This window comes from Trifolium pratense, linkage group LG2 (genome assembly GCF_020283565.1).
Source record: "Trifolium pratense cultivar HEN17-A07 linkage group LG2, ARS_RC_1.1, whole genome shotgun sequence".
Classification (NCBI taxonomy): Eukaryota; Viridiplantae; Streptophyta; class Magnoliopsida; order Fabales; family Fabaceae; genus Trifolium; species Trifolium pratense.
The window spans coordinates 59,895,299-59,915,672 of NC_060060.1; the positions used below are offsets into that span (position 1 = coordinate 59,895,299).

Here is a 20,374-nt window from a genome sequence, read left to right on the forward strand (position 1 = left end):
CATCTTCTACTGCTTCGGCGCACATTACACATTTACACACTCCGTTTAACAAGGAGTGACCCATTTACACACTCGCGTATATCATTCTCCAACATAAGTGCTTTATTTTCGATGGTACCCGTAGAGACACGCATATAAATCTTGCACTGATTAATAATGGGTTAAGTGTAGATAATATAAATGCAAAGAAGACTTACTCCATTTGTAAGGACATATAAGCAAAAATGGTTTAATTTTTTTTTGATGTATTTTAAAATGTTAATTGAATTTGTTTCATTATCAATGTTGAAAATTTTAAAATTAAATTGATCTAGAGTAGTAATTCAATTAAACATATTCGTTTTCATCATTCAATGTCAAATGGGGTGTAAGTAGATATGAACTCACAAAACTTTTGCTAAATAGGCCCGACTTGTTTTATAAATTCAAATTCTAAGTGTGTGTTGGGTGTGTCAGTGTGTGTTGGACTTGGAATTCATGTTTGCAAATATGAACTTTTGAGTAAAAGTTATTTTGCAAACGTACTTCTAGATAAAAATGAATTTTCTCTAATATGATTTATGTTTTTCGATAGTTTTATGTAAACTGCGTTAAAAAAAATAGTTTTATGCAAACAGATGTTTACAAAATGATATTTATTTAGATTATATTAAAAACAATATCTATTCTTTAATATGATATAACTACTATGGTTATATTATTTTTAAAATAATTATTATCCTCTAAAAAAATATAGGACACTTTTTTTTTTAATAATAATATAGGACAAATAAATTAAACTAATAACAATCCGAGTGAGCTTAGTTCAATTAGTAGGGACATCACATTTAATATGCAAGAGTCGGGGTTCGAACTCTGGACACTCCACTTATTCACCTTAGGGTCTGTTTGGTTCAAATAGAGGGGAGGGGAAGGTTTTTAATAGAGGTGAGGGAAGGGGAGGGGAAGGGAGGTAATGAATTTTATTTATTATGTGTTTGGTTCAAAAGGGAGAAGGGGAGGGGAGGGAAGACATTTTAACTAAATTTGTGTTTGGTTCATGAGGGGAGGGGAGAGATTTTATAATTAATTTACAAATATATCCTTATAATAAATTGTACTGTTAAAAAATATAGGTACATTATTGTGTGTATTAATGTGTGCATTATTAAAAAAATAATAAGAATTATATGTAACAAAAGTTTCGGTGTAAAAAATAATAGGGTAAATAGGGTTTTACCCCCCTGCAAAATAGCTCAGTTTTGCGTTACCCCCCTGCAAATTTTTTTTTTGTGATTACCCCCCTGTAAAATGAAGATTCCATCATTTACCCCCCTCAGTCGACAACATGGATGTTGACTGGACAAAATTGATGACGTGGGATGCATGTGTGGCTTTTCATTCATTTTTTATTAAAGTTTTTGTGCCACGTAGATAAATAACTTAATATAATTATTAATTTTTCAAAAAGAAAAAGAAATTAACAAAAATTGTTAATGGAATTTATTTATAAACATTCTTGTTCTTCTTCTCGGTGTAATCACAAATCAAATCCCACACAATCAACAAAATCTTCTTACCCAAATTTCTCTCAAATTTCACATCTTATTAACAACCCTAAATTATTTATCTTCTATAATCACAACTATTGAAGAAGATGAACCTTCAACCCCAATTACTATCGTTTTTTTCTTCTTTTTTTTTTTCAGTTTTTTTTTAATTAAAAAAATAATAATTATACATTCATTAATGAATTGACAATAAAAAAATAAATATAAAATAAATTAATTCCACTTGTACGTGCCACGTCATCATTTTTGTCCAGTCAGCATCCATATTATCGACTGAGGGGGGTAAATGATGGAATCTTCATTTTACAGGGGGTAATCACGAAAAAAAATTTTGCAGGGGGGTAACGCAAAACTGGCCTATTTTGCAGGGGGGTAAAACCCTATTTACCCAAAATAATAATAACTTGTAAAGAAAAAAGAAAAAAAAAAATTGTATTGTATTGTAAAAGAATAAAGTTAAAACACAATATCAGAATACATAACTTGTTCTAAAATAATAACAAATTGAAATACAAAATAGCAACGTAATAGATTTAAAATTAAGAATTATATGTAACAAAAGTTTCGGTGTAAAAAATAATAATAACTTGTAAAGAAAAAAGAAAAAGAAAATTGTATTGTATTGTAAAAGAATAAAGTTAAAACACAATATCATAATACATAACTTGTTCTAAAATAATAACAAATTGAAATACAAAATAGCACCGTAATAGATTTAAAATTAGGATTTGGAAAAAAAAAAAAAGGATGATTAGGATTGGCGAAGAGATTATAAAAAATAAAAAAATTGGCAAATTGATATTGTGATTGATGATGATCATGAGGACAATTTTGTAATTAAAATGAATAAATGAGGATAATTATGACATTTTAATTAAGTATTAAATAGCTTACCTCCGCTCCCCTCCCCTCCAAATCCCTCCAATTTGGGGGGAAGCAAAAAGTGGGTTTAGGAGGGATTTTGCTCCCCTCCCCTCCTCTTCCCTCATAAATATTGAACCAAACACATAAAATTTAAAATATTACCTCACCTCCCCTCCCCTCCCCTCCAAAACTCCCGAACCAAACACACCCTTAAGGTGGAATTTCTATTCACTATTGTTACCTCGAATTTTTGACCATATGCATTTAATGTCAATTTGGTGTGTTATCTTAAATGTGCCACTAAATAAAATGGACGGAAATAATAAATGGAATTTATCCATGAGGTACAAAGTGGACACATTAAATAAGTTAATAAAATATATAAAAGGGTGACTAATTTACCTAATTAAGTCCATTTAAAGTCTTATTTTTATAAAATATTTTATTTAACAAGATGGAAAAATTGCCTTCGAATCGAATGGAGTTTTCGAGGCTTGGTATTCGAAGTTCTGGACTTAGAATTATTTTCATTACTTTCAGCAGGAAATGGCAAGAGTTTCGAAGGCAGGGTTCGAGCGACAGTTGAAGCTAAAGAGGCAGTTACTTTCTTCAAGCTTAATCAATAGATCGTGGGTTCATGGGCTTGAGAAGCTAGCGAAGCACGTTTGCACAAGCAGTTGTGTATTCTTGTGCCTATAAATAGTAGTTCCTTTAGTTGGAATAAGGTCACAATTCATATACAAAATTCACAAACCTAAAGTATCTATGCGTTCGAGAGAAAAAGGTGAAGTGAAGAACATGTATGAATTCGTGAACCATTTACTTTCTTTGTAAAACTTTTACATTTTTATGCAATTTAATCTTTCTTTTGCAATTTATCTTTCAAATTCTCTCGTTCGAGGGAATCTTGTCTAATTTTACATTTTTCTTTGTAAATTGTTCTTGCAAACTGGTTTACCAAATGTTTATTTCAATGATGAACATTAAAATTTATACACAAATCATGTCCTAGGATTTACTAGTTGGTCATGCAAGTAATTAAATTAAACTAGCGATTGTTTACGAAAAACCAGCGTAAACAACTATGCTTCTAGACAAAAAAAATAAAATAAATCAAACTAATAACAAAAACAAATTAATATGATGCAAAATCGAAAATAGCTTTTATCAACATAAGAAATACAAAATTAATGCATATGCTCCAAATTAAAGAACAAAATAACTTCTTTTTTTCTTTTCTTTTTCACCACAGTATCTGGCCCACTGTACCGTCTAATCTGATTCGATAGTCAATTCTGGCATCAAGTGGTTTCAGCTCTTTCGATCGTAGTTGCTGGAGATCGAACTGTGATCCTCTATACCAAGTTCACCGTCAATCATTACTAGACCAACTAACTATTGATAACAAAATAACATTCTAGTCACTAAATTATTTTAAAAGAAAAAAACAAAACAAAAATGCCTAGACTAAAATCTAATACTACAATTTTTAAGCTTAAATACATCACTAAGTAGGTTGAGATATGCTCAATAATTTGATATCTGATCAAATATACATGGTCCATTTCTTTTGAAGAGCTTGTCGTTATATTTGAGGACAAATTCCTACCATTCACAATTGTCATCCTCATCTTGAATTGTATTTTCTTCTTGATAGCACTTGAATTCAAAAACAATTTTATTTTTTCTTCTAATAATTTTTTGCAACAACTATTTGAACTTTGTTCCGTGATTTAAACATTAAAACAAACGTGCTCTACCATGTTTATTGTCAAAAGACTTTTTTAAGGTACGGTCTACTCTTTTGAAAGTTTGATATGATATATTTAAAGATTCGTCATTTGAATTTTATTAAAGTACACTTACTATGATTAATAATAAATGCGTTTGATTTCTGTGGTGATAAAAACATGAACATATTGTGTGTGCGCACGATATATACAATTCATTCATTTTCACCAAAATTAAATCATTAAAAGACAATTTTTAATCTAACAAGGCATCAATATTTATTTTGTTTATGCCTAAAAATATTCTAAGTTGTTATCTGAAATCAGCCTGGAGTTGAATTAAAGGTAGGCTGAAGTCTAAATAGTTGAATGCCTAAAGGGTGCAACATAGAAGAGTAATGCAAACATGGAGCATCACATACACAAGACAAACATATCACATATCATATGCATACAATGTTATGATGTATAAGCTTATTCTTCATAGAAGGTGGGTAGAATCCTCCCACTATAATGCTAAGTTTGCACTGATTTTGTATATATGGGTTAGGTTACCCCTTATAGCGGGTTTAGTTGAATAACGACAATCATAACATAGTTTTTGTAGACAACGTTCATGGCGAATACTAAAACTAACATTCTTTAAAATAATTAAAAAAAAAAATCAAATCAAGAAACAAAATTCTTTTCTTAATGTAATACTAGCTTGAAAAGAAAAAAAAAAACCACCCTTAAAAGCTATTAACCAAATACTACTAATTTTCAAGTTCCACAGCACATTCCTTGGATCCAAAACTAGCATGTCTACCTGTCATACAATTGCTGTATTTTTATAGTATTATTTTAAAGTAAGGATGCATCTCCATCTTAATCTTATCTTGTGCTTCTTTCTGTCTATGCCCGTAACGTGTTAACTGTGCATGTGCTGGTTCCTTGAAACTCAACTTCTTTGTCTCCCAACCTTATACAAACATGGCACACAAAGGATACTTCAAATTTGGCCACATCAATATGCCACCTTCATATTAAAACACTAAAATTGCCATTCCCAAGTCCTACCACACCGACCTCACACACCATAATTGTCTACTTTTTCCTCATCTGTTTGGGTTTATTTTTGGGGGAGCTTACACATTGAAAATTTCCTACAAAAAAAATTGCAATTTTGTGCCTTGTATTTTTGTTATCAAAGTTACCTAGTCAACACTCCAACCCTACTAATATGTACAACGATCAATCAATAATATTAACCAGTATATTTTTACTTTTTAAATCAAAATTGATTAATCTGACTTGGGACGTTAGAGTGTATCCCTCTCAGGTTCGGTGCCCTTTTTAGTGCCAACTTTAGTGGGCTAGTCCATATAAAGTAGAAAAACTCTGGTTTTAAATGGACTCCCACAAGTGGACAGTCGAATGGATCTTTCGGATTAGTCAATCAAAAAACCGGATACCGAGTTTTAAAGTAAATAGCCAAAGGAGCAAAAAATGGCCTTAACTGATGAGCTTTTCAGAACTAACAAAACCTCTTTTTTACTCAACCAAACTAACAAAGCTTCATGAACTGCATTTCCCTACATATTAACAAGGATATATTCCTAGCTGATGGGAGATGAATTTCATTTAGAGAATGATAATATATGCTTAAGAAAACAGCAGCATTTCTCATACAAATGTTTAGCCCTTAATTGCTCAAATAAGACCTTATCATTACATCAAGCAACTCCATCTAACCCATTCAAATGATCATATCCACCTAAGAGCATAACAAACACAACTAAGCTAACTTAACTCAACATAGACAACTCATGAAATAAGAAAAATCTGAAACATTAATTATGTTAAACCTTAAGGAAAATTAAGTAACAATAATGCACAAAATGTAGAACATACATTAAACACCAGAAATGATGAATCTGTAATATTGCACAATTGACCATAACATATTCAAATTCTTACACCAGTGTATGAGATACAACATGATCAAACCAGGAACCGGAAAATAACAAGATCTTCAGATTGCAATTTTCATCAAGAAAAAAAAGGAGGGAAAATGAAAAGAAAAAAAAGGCAGGAAAAAGAAAGAAAAAAAACTGATGAAAAGAAGCAACCCAAAAACCCCAATTAATACAGAAACCGGTTTTCCCCCATTTATACAAAAACTAAGAATCCCTTCAGAGAAGGGACAAAAAGACATAACAGAAAGAAAAAAAGTTTCCATTTTTTCTTCTTTTTTGAATCATTGATTGATTCAATAAGTCATGCATTGAAAACCGCTGCAAACCCATAACCAAATCACAAACAAAACCAAACAAACAAACAAATCAAGCAGCAACACAACCCAAACATGTTTCTTCCATATATGCTTTGCTTTCTGACGATTGTTCAACGAGCCTGAAACGACGTCGTCTGAGGTCAAATCCACCATTGCAGCTTCTTTACCATCATCAACAAGTCTCTTCTTTTTCTTCAACCCTTCACCTTGTTTCCCGAGTAGAGGAAGTGTAGTCGGCGGCGAAGGCTTCCCGTTACTGGAATTAGAAGATAAATCGTATAAATTTAGGGTTTCGTTGAAAACAGAATCGAATTGGGGCTGAAGAGAGAAAGGGGTAAAGTTTTCATTTTTATTGAGGGTTTCGGTGAGGGAGGATCTGATACGGTTGAGGAAAGGAAGTGCGTCGGATTTGAGAAGGTTTTGATCGAAAATTGCGAAGAGAATGAAGGGGGGTTCAATAAGGAAAGTGTAGGTGCGATTATTAACTGTGTGAGAGAAAAAAGAATGATTTGGAGGGGATTGTTCTAAGCATTTAGATGCTAATGTTTCAATGTTGTTTGAATCTTTGGAATTACTATTGATGTGATGTGCAAGGATTGTTGTTGATTTTGCAATGCATAGATAGTGAATTAGGTCTGGATTCCAAACCATTGCAGCAGCACCCATTTATTATTATTGATCTCTATGATGATGAAAACGGTAATGAATTGATGAATTGAGATTTGGGGGTTTTTCAAAATTCAATCTTTGTGTGTTGAGTGTTTGGGGTTTTGGTGAGGGTCATTGTGGAATTAGGATTGAGGTTGGAATTAGGGTTTTGGTGTGAATTTTAGGAATGATGGAAGAGGATCTCATTTGAGATGGAAATGAGAAAAAGAAAGAAAGAAAGAGATGGAGAGAGGAATGAAGATGTGGAAAGAAGAGAATAGAAGTAAAGGAAAACAGAGAGGGGTGGGGCAAATAGAAGATGAGATGATGAGGTTGGATATTTTTGGTTACAACAGCAAACTATCGCTGTCTTGACTTCTAAATTACCAACTTCTTCTAACTTACCTTACCTTACCTCATCCTCATGTGTCTAGCTAATAAATCCCCTATTTTTGTATGGTCACAACAAACTAATGGAAAATGATTTTAATTAAATTGATTTTGACTCAACTGATTTTGTTTGACTACATTAACATGAACGTGGTTCTTATCAATTTATGTTAGTTTGAATTATTTGTATTAAAACAGTTTTTGGATATGTAATTATCAAAATGAGTTTTAACATGTGAGAATGTGGTCGGCATTGATCATGTCGCAACTATGCAGTTCTAGTCAAAATTGAGAGTATCTGTAAACACTTTCGTGCTCAAATTAGTAAGATGCGTAAAGTGATCAATAAAAGGTATAAGATAACATACCTTATACCTTGATGCCCTCTCACCATCGATGTGGATGAGTATGTATAGGTCCAGTGCATAGTCGTTGACATTGATGGGTGTACCAAGGTCGCGGGGTCCTCATTGAAGATAAGAGGAATTAAGGTCATTAATCTTTTGATTAACATTTAAGACACTGATTCATACTACAGACATTATCAGTGTCGTCTACTTGTGTCTGTTGTGGTATGTTTGAAGGTTGGACTATTGACGTGGGTCGTTCAAGTCTGGGTCGAGAGTGCCGGCGAGCATGAGTCCTAGTAAAAATGAGTCTAAGGGTGGTGAAGGATTGAGCACATGTCCTACAGCTAGTCGAGAACAATTATTTTTATTGTAATAATATACTCCTTATTACCATATCGACCATAAGTATCTAAGATACACATTGGAAGGATCATTCAATCCAACAACGAGTCTGTCATCACGTATATCCGAGGTGCCCACTCCAGATACAAAGATGGCAAAACACACAATCTCACCCCGAATGCCATCTCATATTGGCATCAAAACATCTAGAAGCACCAACATGCTTCATCTTTCTAGCTACTTGGAGTTATCCACACGAGATAAGCACTATGACATCTAACTGTTCCTAATATAAGGGATCATTCAAGTAAGATAAGGGATCATACACAAAAACTCTTCTCGGGTTTATCTATGCTCCATATATGGACTTATATGATTCAAACTCAAGATTAAAAACAGCAACAACCAAGAGTTTAGCACTTTGGAGACACACTATAAATAGAGGGTCTTGCCCCGAGTACGATCGCACAATCAATTTACTATTTGTTATCTACTAGCACATTGCTTGTCTTTGGCGTCTAAGTGCCTTTGGCATGTACAGCTCGCTTAGGATCTGTTTGGTTCAATGGATAGGAGGAGAAAAATTTTAATGGAGGAGAGGAAAGGGAAAGGGAAGGAGCGGACAACCAATTCCCGCTCAATCATATCTCAAACTTGGGAGAAGCAACATCTACACAAAGATGTTAGTTCCGTTTTTCTTATGAAAACACGTCATGTTATAAATTAAAGAGGATGACACATTAGCTGCCAATGGAGTGCTACATTAAATTAAGGTTGAGACATCAACGTTTTATATTAAGAATTTGATGGAGATGTAATTGAAGAAAAACCTTTTTTTGAACAAAATGGAAGAAAAACCTTATTATAGCACCATAATAATTCAGGGCCTAGGATTTATTATATGTTTGATTTGTCGTTAATGCGTGTTTCAATGCATGTTTAGCACCAAAACTAAATAACTGCTATAAACAGTTGGAAAATGTTAACTTGTGCCCTTAAGGGCACATGTTAAGGAGATAAATGTGGAAAAAAATTATTGAACTTGTAGTGTATTTAATTCTCTAAACATTAAATGTTTTCTATCATTAAATGTTATATTTCTATTTTTAGGTAGCTTAACATGTGCCCTTAGGGCACAAGTTAACATAACCCTAAACAGTTTAACTAAACAACTAATTAATTACAAAATTTTCACAACAAATACCGAGAGTTAACTTTTTATGTAGCGTTTCCATCACATCAGAATAACCCTTATGGTGAGATCTTCCAACTGACAATGAGAATTCATCCTCCAACTATGAAAAGTATAGACTTTTTGCAATTTTTTTATAGAGTGACCCAAAACTCAAGATTGTGTACAGTAACATTCACCATTGCTTCATACATAAGTTACAAACAACGTGGACCTATAATCAATATAAAAAATTCCACAAGAAAAGGACTACTTAAGCTGATTTTATGTACTACTATCATAGAATACAGACAGCAAAAAAAGGTAAGATATAATATGTGCTGTGCACCCCCTCAACAAATGGTAGTAAAAAATTGTGTTCGATAGTAAAAATTACAACATGCAGCCGATCTCAAATGAGCCGAGAAAAAGGCCACTTTGCTGTTACCACTCGGCCCCGTTTATCATTATCATGAACAAGAAAATCGTCATACTGGCTTTGATGTTGAAGGAAAATTCTGTGTTGATCTTTGAAATTTTGTGCTAACTTCATTTATGCTTTCAGCAATAGGGTGGATCCATGAATGCCCACTTGATGATTTGCTCATATTGAGTGGCGGCGTTTTCCCACGTGTAATCTCTAGTCATACCTCTTTTCATCAATCCCTCCCATGAAGACTTGTGTTCATTAAATGTTTGAATGGCGTATCCTAGAGCCTGTCAAAATTGCTAAAAGTCAAAACCATGATTACAAAAACCACCATAAAAGATGACAACGAAAGATAACACGGCATATGACAGAAAAGTCAACATGAATTTGCAAAAAAGAGTATAAAATTTGTATATGTTGAAATATAAATGCACTGCCAAAGCATGATTATATATAAAAATATTGAATTTGAATGGACAAAAAATGACTTGCATGTAGATCATGCTTACCACTAACATACTCTCCTTTGTCAGCGGAGTAAATGTCCACCTGTTGATGAAATTTAAAACAATGTCAACCAATCTGAAATTAACTGTTATTTCGCTCGGACAATAGAGTTGTATGGTACCGAGGTTTATTAAGAAAAAGCGACAACTTAAGGGAAAACAAATCCAAGCTTATGAATATCAACGTACCCTGTGCCTTCCGCATTGCATCCTTCGGCGTTGCTTCCTGCAGCAAATGGATTAAAAGTTTGAACAGTATCCTGCAAAACAACAAATCAAAGGCGTCAATGCAAAGAAATAATTTTGAACTAGTAAATTGCTTCATAATTTCTTGACTTACTCTTAGTCCCCCAGTTTCGTGAACCACTGGTATAGTTCCGTATCTCATTGCATACAACTGATTTAGTCCACAGGGCTCGAACGTGGATGGCATTAACAGTATATCGCAGCTGATCATAGAAGGAATAAATTAAAAATAAATAATGGATACATAATTATGGATGCGATTATTCTATAGAAGATAGAAGATACATAATTATGGATTTACCCTGCTGTTATTCTATGAGATACTGGAACATTAAATCCAACCCAACCCCGGAATTTATCTTTATAAATTGATTCTGTCGCTCTCATCCAGTCTTCATAAACAGGGTTTCCAGAACCAAGCATTACCTGAAAAAAGAAAAAAAATTAGAGCCTGATAATATAAAACGCCACTAATACAACATATATTCCTTAAAATGTATACTTCATATCTATCAATTATAGTGGACCCAAATATACTCTCAGATAAAATTATTCATACAAGGAAAGAAGCTACATTTTCAAAACTGATCAATTACCTGGTCCTATAAAATTGGGAAAATGTTGATTTTAGTCTCTCTATAAACATTTATGCATTTTAGTCCTTCAAAGATAAACATTATGTACTTACAGCCCTGGTAAGAGCTTGATGAGGGACTCAACACTAATTTTGTTAAGTGTAGGGATTAAAAACGAATACAATATTAATAGGGACCAAAATCATATTTTACCAATTTTACAGCAATAAAAAACTACTGAACCCTATATTATTATATTATATCCTAAGACTAAGAGTGAACGCCAAGACTAAGAGTGCCTTTCTTATTAAACTAATTTACAAAATCACTTACAAACTGAACATCATCTTTCATAAGCTCTGGAATCGCCTGGCGAATCAGGTCAATACCTTTCTGGTAATCAAGTCTTCCAACGAATCCAATCTACATGTTTCAGCCACGTGTTGTCAAAATAAAAATTGTTTCAGCCACGATCAATACAAGATAAGAGTGAGAAAGAATTTTTACCAAGTAGATAACATGAACTTACCATCGGACAATCAGGCCTCACTGGAAGACCCAATTCCTTCTGCAAGGCAATCTTGCATTTCACCTGTCCATTAACGATAATTAGGTTAAGAAAAGTTCGGCTAAATATATATGGGAGACAGCGATACAGTGAAATATTATAGCAACCTTCCCAGAAAGATCATCAGCAGAATAGTTGCTGGCAATGTGTTCATCAGATGATGGGTCCCATTCAGTAACATCAATTCCATTTGTAATCCCTAGTGAATAGTAAAACCATTACAAGTTTGAGCATCATCGTTAAATCATTCAGTAAAAAAATTGATAAGAACTGGATCAGAAGAGACAGTTGAACTGAATTTTCGAGCAATCCTAATTTGCAAGTCAACCTAGCTGCTATTATTGTCCGATATCAACATTTACAACAGATGTACCAAATATAATCTACAAGACTACAACTTTATTGGAGATGTGAATTTTCACGGAAAGGAATTATTTATCCCCAAACTCATGTTTTATAGTTCCTTCAGGAGTTCATCAATTAAAAAAGTACCTAGTCCATACTAAATCTTTCATGGCATAATCTTGAAAATGTATGAACAAGAAAAATAATGCAAACACACATACCGCTGAGAATACTTTTTCTATCACGTAATATCTCATGTAGACCAAATCCACCTTCATTAGTTGTTATCTCCCAAGAATAGCCCTGGAAAACGAAGGCATGCCTTTAAGCCATTAAACATTTGGTGGGTGATTTAAAATTTGTATCGAGTATCCACTATGATGAACAGAAGAAAGTAAGTGATATGAAGTATTAATTACCTTGCTTACTGTTACTATCCGATCAGATGTAACAATGGCGCCTTTTAGAAAATTGACAGCTTCACCTGTGTCAAGAGCATGCGTCCTCGCCCAAGTAGGGAATACCCATCCCAATGCTCCATACCAATCTTGAGGCAACCCCAAGTTGCTATATGTAATTGCAGGTTCAACTCCCTAACAATAAACATATTTATCAGCGTCTTTGCAGATTTAACAAACCTAAACTAATTATATAGGTTAATGCTTCCACTGTTTTGACATGAACTCGTCACAAATTTCTTGTGTAGATATAAATTACATTCAACTAAACATTATTTATCCTATTTGTGGCATCACAGATCAAAGACAAAATCACTATCCGTACTGTTCACTACCACATACGAGCATCTTTAATATGAAATAGACCAGCAAGATTATATTTTATGTTTATTAACTTCAAAATAAATGCACATATGAGCATCCTATGATCTGATTTATACAAGGTGGCTGAATAACTGTCAACGAGAGAAAAGCTGAAGGAGTGTTTGTTGAAAGCATATATTTGAACTAATAGAGATTAGAGAATCTTGTTCTGTTGTTGAAGCTCGAAAGCTCATTTGAGAAAGAGTAGAGATCAAAAGCATACTATTATCGATGCTATTGCCTAGAAACACCTCCAAAACATAAAAATAAATAAATTAACTTACCTGGTGTGCAATATTGTGAATCACTAATATACTACGTGCATCCTTATATACTCCATATGGACGATACTTTGCTGCCAAAAGTCTGCAAACCAGTAGTAGTGCTCATGCTCAGTAAGGCGGTATCAACTCGGATAAATCACAATAAGCTTTAAATAAAACTTAAAATGTAAAAATTAACATGCCACGACGATGCGTAATCAAAAATAGTATATGAAAATAAGGAAGAATGAGATTACCAAATAAATAGCAAATTGCATGACTTTAGGGAGTCATTAGAAAAAATATACTAGTATTTAAAAAAAATATTTGTTCAAATATTTTAATATAAACTTTGACAGATATCATGCTTGGGGAAAATAGTATCTCGTCAATGGAAAAGAAAAAGATTAAAGGTAGGCATGCATACACTGAAACTAGGCTGGCATGCCAATCATTTACGAGGAATAGACATTTTTCTCCATAAGTGTAACCTCCCAATGGAAGCACTAATGGGGCTTCACATGCTGCATGGGAAAGTAAAGTGAACCGAAACTGTAAAACCAAACAAGAAGGAAATGTATTATTATTCATATATCAGGGATGGAAGTAGAACGATAAACTAGCATCAATGCTAGAAGTAAGATTTTACCTGATTATCCTTAAAAGTCCCATGCTTGTCCCCATAAGGATTCCCTGGTCTATGGAATGAAGGGTGATCCACAAATACCTAAAAACAGTGATGCAGTACAGAACTGAGTATCGTCAACACATGGACAAAGTAGATGCTATGCTACGATGCAAGAAAAATTAAATCCAAAAGTAGAAAATGCCTAAAACAAAAAGAAAAGGACAAAGATAAGGAGGTTCTTACCCAATCAACACCTTCTCTATACTCGTGGTAAAAACCAACTTCTTGAGCACCTCCAAAGCAAAATACACTGACAGGACTACCAAGATCAACTGCTTTAGAAAACTTACTATCTGCGGCAGTACCATGTATGTATCTGGGAGAGATAACCATAACACGGTGTCCACGACCAGCCAGTGCTATTGGCAAAGAACCACAAACATCCGCAAGGCCACCGGTCTTAGAATAGGGTGCAGCTTCAGATGTAACAAAAACAATGTTATAGGTCACTCCAGTCTTGGCCTTCTCTTCTTCTACACTCTCAACATCCGGTTTTTCAACTTCACCACTCCTTAAATCCCCTTGAATGCCATTAGTTTTCCCTGCATGTAATGCTCTCATCAACTCTTCATCTCAAGCCAAAAAATCATAACAGTAGCATAATTTTTGTTTAAAACTATAAACATTGGTAATTAGTTGTTAGAAATATTAGTGTTGATTTGAAGCCACGGTAGCCACAGTACCTTCTCTCTCCAACCCTATGTTCCTTCTATAAAAGACCTCAACACTCCTATAACAATAGCATCATCTAGGGGTTGGCTAGCTCAACTGGTATAAGGTTAAGAATTAAAGTAGTTGAATGAGTTAAAGGACCGGGTTCAAGTACGGATAGAGGAGAACATCCTAACTGTGAAAACTGAATATATTATTATATTACAAGTTATGAATAATTTACAATCACTAATGTGTTTATATAGGCTATTCTAACCTAATGGGCTCATGGGCCAAATACAAATTACTAATAGAAGATTACTCCTAATAATAGAATATTTACTATTTATTTACAACACTCCCCCTCAAGCTGGTGAATGAATATTTATCATTCCCAACTTGGAAACAATTCTTTCAAAGTTATTGCCGTTCAGCCCCTTCGTTAGAAGATCTGCAAGGTTGCCTTGGGAAGAGACATATGGAGTGCAAATTAGACCACTATCTAATTTTTCTTTGATGAAGTGTCGGTCAACTTCAATATGTTTGGTCCTATCATGTTGCACTGGATTATGAGCTATGCTAATAGCAGATTTATTATCACAATAGAGTTTCATTGGTTCATCACTCTTTATCCTCAAGTCTTCCAAGATGCTTTTCAGCCATAGTAATTCACATATACCTTGTGCCATTGCCCTGAACTCTGCTTCAGCACTAGATCTGGATACCACACTTTGTTTTTTACTCTTCCAAGTCACAAGATTTCCACCTAAAAAAGTGCAATATCCTGTAGTTGATCTCCTATCCACAATTGACCCTGCATAGTCAGCATCAGTATATGCTTCAAGTCCCACACTTCCATTTCGTTCGAACAAAATTCCTCTACCTGGAGTTCCTTTCAAATATTGAACAATTCGGAGTGCAGCTTGTAGATGAATCTCCTTTGGTTGGTGCATGAATTGGCTGACCAAGCTTACAGCAAAAGCAACATCAGGTCTAGTATGTGATAAATATATTAGTTTGCCGACCAATCTTTGATACCTTTCCTTATTAACCGCAACATCTTCTTCTGCATTCCCCAACTTTATATTTGGATCAATTGGTGTACATGCAGGCTTGCATGCTGTCTTGCCAGTCTCTTGCAAAAGGTCGGTAATGTATTTTTGTTGGGATATGAAAATTCCTTTCTTAGAGTGAGCCACTTCTATTCCCAAAAAATACTTCAATTTTCCCAAGGTCTTAATCTCAAATTCCTTGGCTAAGTGTTGACTTAACATTTGCTGCTCCTCTTCATATCGCCTGTTACGATAATGTCGTCCACATACACCAATAACACTGTGACTCCCCCTGACTTAGAGTGTTTAACAAATAAAGTATGGTCTCCTTGACTTTGTTTGAAGCCCAAACCAACCATAACTTTGGTGAATCTTCCAAACCAAGCTCGTGGTGATTGCTTTAGTCCATATAAAGCCTTTTTTAACTTACACACGGTGTTGGCAGCAATATCTTCACGATATCCAGGGGGTACATCCATGTAGATCTCTTCTTCAAGTTCTCCATGAAGGAAAGCATTTTTTACATCAAATTGCTGCAAGTTCCAATTGTAATTAGCTGCTAAAGATAATATCACCCTAACAGTGTTCATTTTTGCAACTGGAGCAAATGTCTCAGAGTAATCTATTCCATAAGTCTGAGTGAACCCTTTGGCTACCAATCTTGCCTTGTACCTCTCAATAGATCCATCAGCCTTGTATTTTACAGTGTATACCCATTTGCACCCTACAGGTTTCTTTCCATTTGGTAGAGAGACCAATTCCCAAGTATTGTTCTTATCAAGTGCCTCCATTTCCAAATCCATGGCTTGTTTCCATTTCCTGTCAGACAATGCCTCAGACAAGGAAGTAGGTATTGTGGTAGTGTTTAGACTTGTGAGGAAGGCTTTATGGGTAGTTGATAATTGTTTAAAGCATAAGTAATTGGATAGAGGGTAAAGTGGCTTGTTGGTGCAGGTTCTAGTATTTTTCCTATGGGCAATTGGGAGATGTAAATCTTTAGAGCCTACTGGTGTTATTTCTCTGGATTTTGGGTTTTTATGTTTTATCAGAATGGATTCTGGTTCCCTTTGTATGGTTGAGCTAGATTCTGGTTCCTGGGTATGAGAAAATTCTGAAATTGAATCACTAGAGTTTGAAGGGTCAAGGAAAGTTACCTCATGTAATGTTGGATCGGACTCATGGATATGAGTAGATTCAGGAATGGTCTTTTTTCTTGTGTATACTAAATTCTTCCCATATCTCACATCAACACCAACATTTTCATCTTTCTCAGAATCAATTTCAGTCTCAACATTGTCAACTTTAGTTTCAATATTTTCAAGATCAATTTCAGTCTCAACATTGTCACCTCTAGTTTCAGCCTCAACTTCTGGCCCGAAATTAAGGTCAGGGAGTATAAGAGACTCATCTTCCTTACTTGTGCTCTCCCCCTGAAGATGAGTTTGAATGAAGTTACTTTCATGTTCATGGAAGGTGACATCTCGGGAGACAAAGAATTTATGAGACGGTGGATGATAACATTTGTAACCCTTTTGGGTGGAAGAATACCCTATAAAGACACACTTTAAGGCTCTAGGATCAAGTTTCCCTCTACCATCACTATGGATATGGACGAACGACTTACACCCAAATATTCTAGGAATGAGATTACAAGAGGTGGACACATCAGGATAAAATGAGGATAGAACCTCCATAGGAGTTTTAGAGGCAAGGACACTGGAAGGTAAACGATTTATGAGATACGATGCGGTTAAAACCGCCTCTCCCCAATACTTCTTGGGAACCTTATTTTGGAATAATATAGCACGTGTTTGATCTAACAAATGCCTGTTTTTTCTCTCAGCAATCCCATTTTGTTGGGGTGTTTTGACACAAGAGGACTCATGAATAATACCCTCTTTTTGACAAAAGGAATTAAGTCCTTGATTGAAGTAATCTTTGGCATTATCAGACCTAACCCTCTTAATACTCACTCCAAACTGGTTTTTTACCAATGAGAAAAAATGTAGAAACACAGAGGTAACCTCGGACTTTTGTCTTAGTAAGTAGACCCATGTAACCCGAGTGCAATCATCGATGAAGGTTACAAACCATCGAGCACCCGATATATTTGGAACATTAGAAGGACCCCACACATCAGTATGAATTAAATAAAATGGAGAAGTACTCACTTTGTTACTGACCGGGAAAGAGGCACGTTTGTGTTTAGCAAGTTCACACACCTCACAACAAAGACTCTCAACATCTAAATTTTTAAAAAAGGAAGGAAATATTTGTTTCATGACTCTAAATGAAGGATGACCAAGGCGACGGTGGTATAGAAAGACTTTCTCCCTGTTGGTCTTAATTGATTCCGAAAAAAGTGAGTTGTTGTTGTTGAGTGGATTTGGGGGGAGATTTTGGTTATCCAAGTAATAAAGACCATTCAATTCTTTCGCATTTCCAATTGTCCTCCCCGAATGCTTATCTTGAAAAACACAAGCATTGTCATAAAAAATAGCATTACATGATAGGTTTTTGGTGAGTTTTTGTATGGAAATTAGGCTAGTAGACAATTTGGGAATGTGAAGGACATTTCGTAGGATTATAGATGGACTTATTTGGATATCTCCTTGACCTGCTACAGTTAAAAGGGTACCATCTGCTGTGGATATTTTCTTGTTACTGAGACAAGGTGAATAAGTGGAAAATTGTGTGGGTAAGGGTGTCATGTGGTCAGTGGCTCCAGAATCCAGTATCCAATATTGGTTATAGGGTTTATCCGAAGCATTAAATCCAACAGAAAATTGAGACTTACCAAGAGAAAGTGGAAACGGAAACATACCTGAATATGCCAGAGAAGTTGTAACCGTTGTTGGTGTCTCCAATTCACTAAGAAAAGATTTCAACCTCTTTATTTCATCTTGGTTGAGTGGAACAAATCCTTTTTTTGACATATTGACCGATGTCATGTGATTGTCTTAATAAGGAGAACAAAATAGCAAAAAATCCAAGTTTTTTTTTTCCGAATGAACAGTGACGCACAGTACTGCTATGAACAGTACGCACGTGAACAGTGTCGTGGATGAACAGTACCACGTGAACAGTGATTTCGCAACTGTTTGCTGAAACTGCAATAAAGGCAGTAGTAACAAATCCTAATCCTGCAATGAAGGCAGTTAGGGTTTATGACCGCAATGAAGGCGGCTAGGGTTTATGCGGAAGCAAGGCCCTCAAAGAACGAGAGCTCTGATACCATGTGAAAACTGAATATATTATTATATTACAAGTTATGAATAATTTACAATCACTAATGTGTTTATATAGGCTATTCTAACCTAATGGGCTCATGGGCCAAATACAAATTACTAATAGAAGATTACTCCTAATAATAGAATATTTACTATTTATTTACAACACTAACTTTTTTTTTTGTTACCATGTTATAGGTACAAATTTTTCACCACCGGGTAACCAATTGGGTATAGAAGGTGAGTTCTTCACTTCAAACCGAATTTTCTCCATATTTTTTTCTTGAATGGCAAATTTTTAGTATGTTAATTGTTATGTTAGGTTTTTTCTCATTACTCTGGACCTCTAACTCTTTAACCCTAAGTTCAACCAATTCAATCCGTTGAACTACCCATCTCACCCACGAATTTTCTCCATATGCAAGAGTCAGAGATTGAATCCTGGCCACTGACTTAAGGGGAACAAATCCCCTGGCACTTGTACCAATCCATTGTTGGTGGAGAAAATCCTAACAAGTAACAACTAATATAGGATTACAAAATACAAATATCTCCTATTTGGCAATTCCTAAAAAAATGAACCTCATCTAAAATTTGATGGGAAATTGGGTATGCAGGGTCATTATTTGCCATTACAACATTAAAATACACTAATTGTCTATAATTTTGAATTAAACAGGATTTGAAAAAGCCTAGCAAAAGAATTTCAATTACATAGTAATATGCATATATAAAAATAACAAGAATTTAGCAAAGAGGGAATGAAAAAGAAAGGCACACAGGGACACACCAGAGTTAGAAGAATTGAAGCGAAAGCCAACAAGAGAACCATAATCATCAATTTCTCTAGACAATAAAAGAGCCCTATCTTCATCACGTTGTTGGGTTTCATCTTCGAATGAAACAGGTCCATCTTGTGAAGCGGTGGAACCACCATCAGTATCACCAGAGATTGATCGCAAGGTAGCATTTTTAGTAGCTTTTTTAAGCTTAGAAGGAAAACCCAGTTGAGGTAAGAATCGTGTGTTGGTGGTATGAAGTCGAGTTGAAGATGATGCGCGAGGATGGTGATGGAGGAATAACAGACGAGGGAGGAGTTCAAGAGACTCCATAGGGATTCGAAAGGACGAAGACCAATGTAGGAGGAAAGGGATCGTGAAGAGACAAAGAAGGAAAGAGAAAGTGTTTGTGTTGTTGTGTGTATAATAGTAGAGAGAGTAGTGTGTGGTGTGAGTGTGAAGAGAAAGAAACAGAGTTGAAGAGAAGAAAAATGCACGGATCACATGAGACGATGGATGACGTGTGACGCCTGAATTTATAGATATGGATTGGAAAGAGAAAACAGCCAATACCTAAAAAAACTCTAGATTTTACCTCTATCGACATCATTTTTTTTTTTCTTTCTATATTTTTTTTCTTCTTTCGCCACCATATCAGTTTAATGAGGTTCGAAGTCAGTTCTGCAATTTAGTAGTTTCGGTTTCAATCCTCTTCTTATTGTAATTGCGGGAATTGAATCGTGGTCATTTCCTATCAAATTTAGCTTCAAACCACTGAACCAACTAACAATTCAGCGTCAATCATCGTTAAACCGACTAATAATTAGAGGTCGTTTGTTATAGCTTATTTTAGAAAAAAAATCACTTTTTTTATAAAAATAATAACTTTTAATTGTTTTG

The 20,374-nt window shown here is 34.7% G+C and overlaps 2 protein-coding genes across 2 annotated transcripts; both read right to left on the reverse strand.

Annotated features, from left to right (window-relative positions):
- Positions 1-6,052: 6,052 nt before the first annotated feature.
- On the reverse strand, positions 6,053-7,381 carry LOC123909251 (phytolongin Phyl2.2). The gene has a single exon (XM_045960057.1). It carries the CDS (start codon positions 7,083-7,085, stop codon positions 6,396-6,398), a length of 690 nt encoding a protein of 229 aa, XP_045816013.1. The 5' UTR covers positions 7,086-7,381; the 3' UTR covers positions 6,053-6,395.
- A 2,039-nt stretch (positions 7,382-9,420) lies between these two features.
- On the reverse strand, positions 9,421-20,039 carry LOC123909252 (starch synthase 1, chloroplastic/amyloplastic). Its single transcript, XM_045960058.1, has 15 exons — positions 19,486-20,039; positions 13,946-14,304; positions 13,724-13,801; positions 13,502-13,626; positions 13,096-13,177; positions 12,410-12,583; positions 12,212-12,293; positions 11,753-11,844; positions 11,607-11,669; positions 11,411-11,500; positions 10,804-10,928; positions 10,597-10,705; positions 10,446-10,516; positions 10,260-10,299; positions 9,421-10,037 (listed from the first exon to the last, which is right to left on the reverse strand). The coding sequence occupies exons 1-15, from the start codon at positions 19,805-19,807 to the stop codon at positions 9,882-9,884; spliced, it is 1,968 nt and encodes a 655-aa protein (XP_045816014.1). The 5' UTR covers positions 19,808-20,039; the 3' UTR covers positions 9,421-9,881.
- Positions 20,040-20,374: the final 335 nt, after the last annotated feature.

Coding starts and splice junctions, on each gene's coding strand:
- LOC123909252 (XM_045960058.1), bottom strand. CDS start 19,807: ATGGAGTCTCTTGAACTCCTCCCTCGTCTGTTATTCCTCCATCACCAT. Junction 13,178..13,501: donor CATGCCAGCCTAGTTTCAGT/GTATGCATGCCT, acceptor ACTGGTTTGCAG/ACTTTTGGCAGCAAAGTATC. Junction 12,294..12,409: donor GGATAGTAACAGTAAGCAAG/GTAATTAATACT, acceptor TTCGTTTTCCAG/GGCTATTCTTGGGAGATAAC.
- LOC123909251 (XM_045960057.1), bottom strand. CDS start 7,085: ATGGGTGCTGCTGCAATGGTTTGGAATCCAGACCTAATTCACTATCTA.